Genomic DNA, 11,495 nt, shown 5'->3' with positions numbered 1-11,495 from the left:
TACACGCTCTCTTTTGCTGACTACATAGTCACACAATATGCACTTCACTCATCTTCACTCATTTCCCATTATTTTTTCTAGCTCAGTCAGCCCGCCGCGCTATCTTCCGGAGAAGTCCCAGGGGTGCTCTGCGACGCTATCGCCAGTATCAGCTATCCTGTCTGGCCATTGAACTTACTGGTTTCCTGGAGCACCTATCTGAATCCTCTATTCCTGAGTCTCCTTACCTCGCTCACCATATCGTGAGAGATACCGTCTGTCTTGATCAGAGCACCCAATTTCACCCCACAACCTGTGATCAGTCTACTCAGACCTTCTACTGGCATTGGACACGCACCACCTCTCAAGGCGTCCAGACTGAGGATTTCCCTGTTGAGATCTCCTCTAATGATTCTTCCTCTGACTCCTCTTCATTTCCTAATTCCCCTGACATTCCCCAACTTTCTCCTGAATTTGTGCCTATGCCTTACAGTGTTCATGATATTCCTCAGTCTTCTCCTGACTATTCGCCCCCAACTTCTCCCACTGATTACTCTCCAACTTCTCCTCAGGATCCCGAGATTCCGTCTTCTACAACTGACCCTCCGGTCCCACTGATCCCATTGGATAGGCTGGCTGACTGAGTTGTAACTCCTAATGTTTCAATAAATCTCTCCTCTTTTCTGTTCCTTCAGTCCCAGTGTGGTTATTACGCTAGCATGCTGCCATTAATAATTCTGCATGTTTATTATGAAGACTATGAGGCTATATCTGATTATTATAGCTATTTTTAATCAGAGTTAACTACTTACTACGTAATAAATGGCTAAATTATTCTTGATAGATACACACTACTCTTTAGGCAGAATATTGCCAAGTCAGAGCGTAGAGCATTGAGTACATTAGCACTTAAGCTACTTTTAAGGCTAGGTATATAATTCAAAGCTGGGTATATTATATTTTCTCCGACACCCTACACCGAGATGTTGAGCAGTTCATCAGGTCCTGCAGCAGGTGTGCCCAGTCACGAACGAGCCGCCAATTACGTGAGGGTTTCTTAGAGCCGTTACTGATTCCTCAGCGTCCCTGGTTCCACGTGTCCATCGACTTCCTCACAGACCTCCCAGTATCTCACGGGTTCACCACAGTCATGGTCATCATCGATCGCTTCTCAAAGGGCTGCATATTAGTTCCAATGAAAAGGCTCCCCACTTCCATGGAAACCGCACAGCCTGTGTTTCAACACGTGTTCCACACTTACGGTCTGCCAGAGGACAGCGTGTCTGACTGGGGAACCCAGTTCACATCCCATGTCTGCCTCGAGTTCAGCGTCAGCCTGAGCTCTGGTTATCACCCACAGTCCAAAGGTCAAGTAGAATGTCTCATCCTTCAAACCTACTGCAGCCGCGAACAGCAAAGGTGCAGCGAGTTCCTACCCTGGGCCAAATACGCTCAGAATTCATTGCATCATTCATCTACTGGGCTGACTCATTTTCAGTGCATTCTAGGTTATCAGCCTCCACTCTTCCCCTGGTCTGAGGAGCCATCTTGTGTTGGGGGTAGGGTTATGTCACAGTATTTACAGGTCCGGATCACCAGAGGGAGCCCTTGTCTGACTATTGACTGTGTGCATGTGGGTTCCTGTTTCTAGGACTTTTAAGCAGCATGCTCCCTATTATGCAACTCGAAGCATCATTTCCCTGAGTCTTGTGCCAAGCCTTGCTGTTACTAGCCTTTCTAATTGATTAATGTGTATGATCCTTGGCTGTTTTCTTGATACTATGTTTCCGGGTTTCTGTTTTGGTCGCTGAGTTATTGCTTTTCGGGTTTTTGATCCTTTGCCTGCCTCTGTCAGGCATGCATTTCCGGGTTCCATGTTGCTACTTCCGGTTCCGGGACGCAACTTCCGGTTTCGCGATCTCATTTCCTTGTTTCCGCCATTTTATGCTCCTCTGTCCTACATAAGCTAGCGAGCAGTCCATGCTCATTGCCAGATGGTCTCTTCAGTCAGCCTTGAGCTTCTGAGACGGCATCCTGCCCTTTTCTTCAGTTCCTGTCTGCCTGGTTTGTCTCTGCCTTCCTTCAATCAATGACTCTGCCAGTCCTACGTTTAACCTGTTCTCTGGATTTTGGATTAGTGGACTGTATGCTGTTAATGACTCTGCCTGTCCTACGTTTAACCTGTTCTCTGGATTGTGGATTATTGGACTGTATGTGGTTGTTTCTTTTACTGATTCTACCAGCCTGCTGTATCCTGGTTTTTTCAGTTTTTTCTATTGAAGTTGACCGAGAACTCTGCCATTTTTTGTGCCGTTCTTAATAAAGACTCTAAGTTTGAACTCGGACTGTGTTCTGCATTTGGGTCCTCACCTGCCATCCCTGACAGCCTCACCGTTTCTGATTCTGCCTGCTGATTTCAATAAAGATCCACATATGGATTCTACCTCTCTTGTGTCTAGCAAGTCCTTACAGATGCTGATGAGAAACAGAACAGCTCATTAATATAGGAAGAACTCCTAAAAACAGAGCCATGGAAAAAGTGTTACATTCATTACTGCAAAAGTTTTAAGAAACACTGCAAACATCAAGTTGTGTTTGTGTGGGGGGGTGGCCTTAAAGCCTCAGCTTATGATTTGATTACGGTGTTCTTCTTCACTTGTAAATAAACTGTAATATATAAATATAACTGTGATAAAAACAAAATTGTTCTAGTTTGTAACGTGTAATAGAGAGCTCATTCATAAATAACATCATGTCTATGAATGAAGCCATGTGCAGGACTTAAATGGAGTAGTTTTCTAATCATGTTTTCAGTCAACTAATGCACTTGTGTTGAAGCCATGGCTTAAATGTATAATTTTGTGACATGGTGTTCTACATGCTGGTAGAAGAAAATAATCAACTGCAGAGTGGTGGGATGGGGCTTGTGTTGATTTATCACCTCAAAGTTGATTATCCTGCCACCACAACAAGTCCTCTACTGGTTTATTGCTTTTATAACACTGCAGTGGATCATGTTTCTTTTGAAAAACCACATTCATTCACCTTTTTCTATGCAACTAGTTATGTTATTTTAATATAAAAAAACACACACAACACAAAGCATTATCTCCCATGTTTCTAGTTTGTTTTGCTTTTTAAAATGTAAGCATTTTAGGTTAAGACCCCCCCCCATGAAAACAATCTCCTTATTTTCACCCTCACATATCAGGTTGGATGAGCTATAGTATTTACACAGCACTGATAAACATCTGGATTTCAGCCTGGAGCTCTTGATTTCCCGTAAATAAGGTTTATCAAACCACCCCCACGCCCCATTCCAAGTAAAAGATGAAATAAATAAACACAGAATCTGGTTCCAGTAATAGCCGAGTGAGACGATCCCTCCTCTGATAACCAGCTATAAAAAGAGCTTCTCCTCTGTCTTCAGGGGACAACGTTTGTGCTTCTGCATCCAGCAGGTGAGTGTTAATGAGCAGAAGTGAGATTTTAGATGCAGTAAAAGTGTAAATCTAGATGATCTTCCTTTACCAGTTCAGCATCTAAAACTATCCTGCGAAATATTTAGTTCATTTTCTAAAACAGCAGCTCTGATATGAGCTTCAAATGACTGCTTTATATTAATGCACTCCTTATCACTATCTATTGTTTCTATTGCAATAATTTATTCACCAGGTTGGTGAATGGTGGCATATAATCTAATTATTTGATTCTTTTCGTGAACGTGCATTTAGACAGGGGCGGGGCTAGAGGGAAACACCGGAAACCTGTTATCCTGTTTCACTGATGATAATTTCCGCGGGGTTAGTAAATAATCCTGGGTATTCCTAACCTGTACATAACTAAACCCTGGGTTATAGTTATTTGCACATTTGTGTCAACAACCATGATTAGATAAATACAGCAAACAGCTTGTCTCGTGCTTTTACATCAGTAATCACAGATGATTCTTGATCTCCATCTTCCACATTTCTGTGATGTTAAGATATTTATTCTGGTTTCTGCTCCTCTGTGTTTGGGATTATCCATGCTGGCATTATTTGCGGATTGCCCGTCAGCCTCCGGTTTCTTTTGCTGATATTTCTGAAACCGTGCTTCTAAATTACAAGTATGAAAGTTTCCTCAGCCCCGGGTGAAGCACAGTGTGAAAAGCCCTAATAAAGCTTAGAAACTGTAATATGTTACAATGCAGAATCCAAATGGTCTCTACCTGTACAAATTAAAGATGCTAATAATGATAATTATAAATGAGTTCATTTTTAATTAATTAATGTTATTGTCTGTTGTTCTTGCAATGCTGTGTTCTTGTGCAGAGGTGGTGCTAAATTCTAATTCTTCATCATCTCCTCCACCATCCAGCACCATCTCCACTCCAATCTCCTGCCTCAAAACTGTGGTAATATCGTGGTTACGGATTTCATTCATTGCACTGTGTGCTCTTTGCTGGTAAGTCTGCTTATGTTAGCTGGTTCTGCTAAAACACATTAGGGCTGGCATTAGCTTTCCCTAGTTGATCAAGTCGACTCATTCTCCTCTCAAGTCACCAGTTTTCCACATCCATCACCACAATCCAGCAGACTAACAAGCCTTAATGTGATTAAATGCCTTTTCTCCCACCAGAACACATATTGTCTCTTGTTAGCATGGAGATTCAGTGTTGGAGTTTATCCCAAAGGTGTTCATTGGGGTTAAGTTCAGAGTTCTCTGCAGAACACTTCCACACCAGCACTGACATACAATGAAAAAGTTTAGGCCTCTTAGTTCCATTGAAGGGAAAGAGTGGTAGGTCGTTGACATCAACACAGCTTTCAAATGTATAAATTATGTGCTTTAAACATTTGGGCAACAGTTTGAGAAAGTGGATGTGATGGTCAGGTGTCCACTTAGTGCATTTTATTTGGTTGATTCACTCCACCCCTGGCAGATTGAAGGGGTAAAAGTGTTATTCAGGTAATCTGGTATAATACCACATGTACACAGAATCACATTTACATCTGCGAGTTGCATTTTCATGGAAATCAAAATAGTTTTCTTTAAAACAGAAATGGTTTTGACAATTAAATGGTAATTAGTTCATAAAATGTATGACAACATGATAAGTAATATATTTTTTTGTTACTTCCTGTAGGTTTGAAAATGGGGATTAAAGGACTCCTTTTTTGCCTTGTTCTGGGTCTGGCCTTGGTTAGGATCTACAGCATAAAGGTTTTGGAAAACATGAAGGATCTAAAAGAACATACAGACTTTGGTAAACATTATCCAAGACAAGGTCTTGAGCTTCTGTGCCTTCTTCTTGGCGAAGGTAAAATTGACCAAAATGGAAAACTACGCCTCAATTTCACTCCCAAAAATAGAACTTATGGCTTTCATAAATATGAAAACAGAGATTCGACCTTACCAGACCTGTCTAATACAGGTTTAGAGTATTTTATTTTGGGCAATCTCTGTCATAAAAAAGCATACAAACAATTACCTAAAAGTATTACTAAGATGTTCTACAAAATAAGGAATCATCCCCAAAGCAACATTGACCGAGTTCTGATTCAAACTCATAAGAATGACCCAACATTAGTGGAGGAAGTGTTCATTACACAGCACCCTGAGGACAAAAACCTGGGCAATGATTATGTTAAAGATCTTACCTACAAGATTGGCAAAGAGCTGCTCAAAGAAATCGCAGAGTTATGTCGACATGATAAAGAGGGCAGCGATCGAAAACGTGATCAAAATGATCCTGATGATGAAAAATTTCAGAAAATACAAGAACGGTTTCCAGATATTTCCTATGCCCACTTCTTTCTGTACCAGGCAGGCTATGATCCTGATAAGAATATCGAAGAATGTGAAACATCAAATCGAGCCAATTCACACAGACGAATGCTCGAGCTGAGATCCTCACTGAATGGGCAGGTGACGATTGTGTGGGATTGGATCCCAACTGAAGTGATGGAAAGGGAGATGAAAATATGTGTTTACAAAGGCAAAAATTCAGACATGCCTTTGGTGGAGTATCCACTTGATGGAAGACTGTGTGGAGAAATAGACACTCACTTGATTTCAAGTCCTGACCTTGAACTTCGTCTTCAACCTATCACCACTTCTGATTCCTTTGAAAATGATGAGCGTGAAAGTGACCATACAGTACCTACAGCTGTGGAGGTGTCCTTCACCTTCAGCAAGTTGTTTTCTCTGATCCTCTATCCTGTCAGCAGTTGGTACTCACTGTTTATGGTGCTGCTAAGTATTGTGGTAATTGTAATTGTTAGAAGCATGATTTCTAGAGTGACTGAATCCACACCGAGAGCCGAGCCTCACTTTGTGAGAGTGTCGCATGGTAGGCCAGGTTTCTGAAACAATTTTTTCCCTAAATTTAAAGCAACTATGAGTGAAGCGGTAGCGTTATGAGTAGAAAAACTCGGACAACATGCTGTTGTTTGTGCTGCAGCTTTAAAGATTTCTTAAATCATTATAAGTCAGTCTGATTATTAACTAGGACCCAGAAGCTAAATTATTAGATTTTAGACTAGTGTGCAAAAATTGTGGTACCACAATCACACTTATACCTTAGGCATTACTGCCTTAGTTATTATTTGGAGCTTGAAGTTACACATTTCAGCCAAAGAAGTCTCCAAATCTCAAAAATGTACATAATGTTGCTTCATTAGGAATTACATTTATTAGAGCAAGCATAATACATGCAAGTTTCTCTGAAAAATATTTAGATTCTTTAGATAAAATTCTCACATTTCTACTATTATATTGCACTTTAGCACTATAGACTACTGACCAAAATTCATAAACTCAACTCATAACAAAATTCAACTCATATTTCAGTTCAGTTATAGAACTTTTAACGCTGGACATCATCACAAAGTAGCTTTACAGAAATGTATAAATTCAGGATATAAACAATAAATTTTTGTTCCATTATACAGACAGTTGTTTAAAATGAATCTGTTAAGGAAATGGTTCCCTAGTCTTATTTTAATGAAATAATGTCTACTTGAACCGAATGTGTTCCATCAGTGAAAATTAGGTTCTCATTAAGAAAGATCCATAATATTACTGGAGACATTTAAAACAAACAAACCTAATATCTGATCAGTTCCTAAAAGATTTGTAGTGGATTTTAATCATTTTCTAAATATCCCTCGAATGTTTCTGTCCTTAATTATAATGTACTGTAATTTTACATGGATGGTGGAAAAAGGTCTGATATGATTTATCCTGGCTGCATTTTATTACATCACAACAACTTACCATTGTGTGTAGACTTTTTATATCCACTGTAGGTTCATAGAAAAATAGAGATTATTCAAATACACACACACACACACACACACACACAATCATGTGACAAAATCAGCACTCTGTGACATTTTTCAAACCAACATCTATATGAAGAAATTGTAGAATCATTATTCCTGATATTTTTTTTATTGCTTTTGATTCCATTCACACCGGTTTAAATGAAGACTTGAGATGTAGTATTCAATAGGATCAGATATAGTATGCACCATTTAACAACAATCAATGTTTTCTGCTTGGTTTCTACTTGGTAAATAATGTAAATATGTTCATAATTACAGGACGATTCATTTCGCAGTTTTGTGTTTATGGTACTTTTGAATCCTCACAGCTTGACACTTGAAAACACATTTGCAACTTAATTAATTTGCATTACATGAGATTAATCCGATACATAATTAAACCTTTATTTTATTTTTTAATTTCATGTTTTCACTCTTACACAGACTGTATAAATGTGTGTTTATGCAAATATTGTTTAATTTAAATGCATGACTGAATTTTAAATGATGTATTAATGATAGAAGTATTCAAAGTATTGAATTATGAAGATATTCAACTGTTTTGTAAGTCGCTTCGAATAAAAGCAGCTGTTAAATGACTGAATGTAAATGTAATGCACTTGCAAATAATGTGCACTGGAACAGAAATTATACCAATAAAATATATGAATCTACTGAAATAACACTGATGCAGACCTGTGTTTCCTTAACCTGACATCATCCCCCAAAAAACATGCATCATTACACATTTTATGTAGACCATTTTTTCACCCCCCTCAACCATTTTTCATAGTTTTTATTGAAGCTTCATAGTTCTCGATTGTTTATAGTGATGTCGCTGATTCACGTAATTACTACGTTTACTGTCCCCACACCCAGAGCTGCACCTCCATGGATTAAAACAAATATTGCCAATCCAATTCCAAAATCCAGTTCATGTTTTCAAACTTTCAAAATAACTCTTACCATAAATCATGGTCCGGAGAGTTTACGTCAATCTGCGGAGTAAAAAACATCAGGGTTAAGTACACAGCAAGCATGATTAAATATTTACAATCTGTTCTCAGAGGGGTTTGATTTGGGAAGTATGCTCCAGTTGGACTAGATTACCGTTTGTGAACAGCTTGAAAAGCTATTTCCACCACTTCCACATCAGGTAAGATCATTATATTCATTTCTAAAGCTTGAAAAAAAAGTAGCTTAATTAGGATTTTTGACTAAGTGTGCCTTCATGCATTGTAATGTCCATCTTGCGAAAAATATAAACATTTAGAACTCGCTGCTCGTCACTGAACACGGCATTACGGCTCAAGTACGTATTTAATAACTTGCCCTTGTATGGTGGTTTTAGCATTTTCCTTGTTTTGGATTTTAAATGAAATATTTAAGTGTATACGCTCAATTGCCAAAAGTTCACTGAATCTATAAAGTCACATGACTCTTTAGCACAACACCTACTATAAAATACACTTAGAAACAGACAAACGAAAAGGTATTAATTCATGTATATCTGGAATGATATATTACACACATAAAATTGAAAAAGAAAAAAGAAAGAAAGAAAATCCTTAATATATAAGATACAAAACTGATAGATTTTTCTAAATTTCAGCTTGTGTGCAGCCTTCATCATGGAGTGGACGAGGTTCCTCTTCTGCCTCGCTCTGTTCTTTGTCAGCACAACTGCGTCCACGATCGAGACCTTACACAAAATCGAGGACCTAAAAAACAAAACGTTTGGCCATGAATACCCACGCCATGGTCTTCTCCTGCTTTACTGGCTGGCTAACCACATCTCCATCGGCCAATCAGAAGATATCCTGCTTCATTTTGATCCCGCACGGCAAGACTACGGCTTCCGCTACTATGAAAGCAGCAGCGAAACCGGCACTCCACTTCCGTACTTGGATGACTCGAGCGACAGAGCGTACTACTCTTTGGGCAGTCTCAGTTCGGAAACTGTCCGAACCAAGCTGCCGCCGTATGTCACCCAAGACTACTATAATGCCTTTGAGGACCCCAAAAGAGACCTGGACCGCATAGTCCTCCGAGTGTCCAGGACCAACCCAAACCAAGCAGACAAGGTGTACATCACACAAGCAGTTAGCAACGAGCAAGACGCAGACTATGACCCAGATGAAACCTTCGAGATCAATCCTAATCTTCTGACACAAGTGCAGATTCTTAAAACCCCTCTTGATTTAATACAAATTCTTGAATCGCATGTGTCTGGTGCTCAAAACTCAGATGATCCTAGACTAGTCCTCTCTAAAGACCAACTTCTGTACCACTTGAAACATTCTGACAAACATCTTCAGACTATTTTTGAAGACCCAGGCATGAGGTGGCTTTTGATTCTGGCTGGATATGACATCGACAACAGGTACAACATTCATAAGAAAGCTTGGTCCTGCCCAGCCGATGAACCAATCCAACATGACCAAATCTCCAGGGATCCTGAGACACTGTGCGAAGGCCACAGTACGGTCAAGATAGAGGTGAAATCCACAGAAGATGGCTATGCAAAAATCATTTGGAGTGGTTTACCAAAGAACATCTTAAAAATGAACTCTACTATTATTCTTTTCAGTAGCGACACGTCTGATGAGCTTGAGAGGTTTACAGCAATCGGTGGGCAAACTTCAGGATCCTATGAAACCTACTTGGCGCTGAATCACGGAATTCATCCACGACTGGTCGCGTTCAATTTCGTCTTCGAGTTTGGTTTCATTGGCCTCCGTTACTCAGTCATTTGGAGAGGGTCACAGTTTGATGAAGCTAACAGAGTGATTCCTACCAAAATTACTGGCTACAACGCAAGCCTTCAACTTTACACCACGGGTGGTTATGCATGTGCTCGGATATACATCAGAAACTCGTTCACTGATTGGAAAAGTGAGTTTGCCAACTCATGGGTGTCTTTTTATACCAGTGATCAAGAGCTGGACCACAACTATAAACACTATCAGTGGGTTACCAAGTTCAGTAAGGTTGAGAACACTGAAGAATATCTGATCTATGAGTACAAGTCATCCATGAGTATTGGACCTGGTGTCCAAGCTCGCTTTATATTCTCTAGGGGTAGAGTTTTATCTCGTATTTTCCGGTCTTCTGCAACAGTAAAAGCTCGCACTGTTCCGTGGGAGAGTGTAAAAAATTAATTAAAGCAAAGTAAAAAAAAAAAAAGGTAAGAAAACCTTTTTGGAAACTAATTAACATCTGATGAAAAATATGTTTAGCCACAAAGATCATTAGCAAAAGACTCACTGTTTCAGTGTCAGGCTTTATTCCAATAAAATGAACTTATTTTATTTTTTTACAAAATAAAATATAGCTGGTTCATTTTGATTTTATTGCAAACAAAGTGTGTTAATTTGTCACATAATGTATAAAATAAATAAAAATGCTACCCCAGTACTTAGTGTGGATTATTTTCCAGCTGTGATCTGGGCTTGGGAGGGGATGACTGTAAGTCCCACTGCTCTGGGGGCCGTTGTGGGAAGAATTGTGTAAATTTGACTTACTGTAAAATATTCGTTTGATTGAAAGGTTTTTAACTGGCCCTAAAATGTTTGTGATGCAGCTAGCAAATAAAAAGTTAAGCCTAAATTTTAAATTGGTAAATTTGTGTGAAATTGAATGTTTACTCAATTCAGAAACCGATTTCAGTTGTGTTTGTTTTATGCGGTAAATTATTGAAATACAACCAACAATTTACAATCATCTAGGTATTTACAATAAAACAAGCAAACTGCCCGCTGAAAATATTTAACGATAGATTTTACGATAAAACGATAAAGCTTTATAAACTGATTGAAAATATATAATAAAGGTAACACACGACTGATGTGCATTCACTGTTCTACATTTCTAAAAATGTTCTAAAAAAATTGGCTGTATTTAATTAAGAGCATGTACAATATCTCGCTCCGATCAAAGTTACTAGAACACACCTGACCTCGTAAATACGACTTCCCATCTCGTAAATTAGAACTTCCCAGGAGGACTTCTTTAGGAGTCAGTAGGATTAAAATACTTTCTTTACTGTGACTTTGGCTCCCTCTCCTGTCCCACCATGGTTATTCAACAACACAGTGCTTCACATTAGTTATGAGAGCTGTGTGTGTGTGTGTGTGTGTGGACAGAGGATTATGGGAGTTAAAGTCTTTAGGGAAAAAGGGAAATAAGAGATGAAAGTCCATTCAC

At 39.1% G+C, this 11,495-nt stretch overlaps 2 protein-coding genes across 2 annotated transcripts; both read left to right on the top strand.

Annotated features, from left to right (window-relative positions):
• The first annotated feature begins 3,892 nt into the window (after positions 1 to 3,892).
• Positions 3,893 to 7,960, top strand: LOC131348838 (uncharacterized). The gene is made up of 2 exons (XM_058384010.1): positions 3,893 to 4,425; positions 5,108 to 7,960. The coding sequence occupies exon 2, from the start codon at positions 5,116 to 5,118 to the stop codon at positions 6,328 to 6,330; it is 1,215 nt and encodes a 404-aa protein (XP_058239993.1). The 5' UTR covers positions 3,893 to 4,425; positions 5,108 to 5,115; the 3' UTR covers positions 6,331 to 7,960.
• Positions 7,961 to 8,285: 325 nt separating this feature from the next.
• LOC131348941 (uncharacterized) lies at positions 8,286 to 10,739 on the top strand. Its single transcript, XM_058384190.1, has 2 exons — positions 8,286 to 8,445; positions 8,902 to 10,739. Exon 2 carries the CDS (start codon positions 8,921 to 8,923, stop codon positions 10,448 to 10,450), a length of 1,530 nt encoding a protein of 509 aa, XP_058240173.1. The 5' UTR covers positions 8,286 to 8,445; positions 8,902 to 8,920; the 3' UTR covers positions 10,451 to 10,739.
• The last annotated feature ends 756 nt before the right edge of the window (positions 10,740 to 11,495 follow it).

Source organism: Hemibagrus wyckioides, linkage group LG29 (assembly GCF_019097595.1).
Source record: "Hemibagrus wyckioides isolate EC202008001 linkage group LG29, SWU_Hwy_1.0, whole genome shotgun sequence".
Classification (NCBI taxonomy): Eukaryota; Metazoa; Chordata; class Actinopteri; order Siluriformes; family Bagridae; genus Hemibagrus; species Hemibagrus wyckioides.
This window is presented reverse-complemented; position numbering and strand designations above follow the sequence as displayed.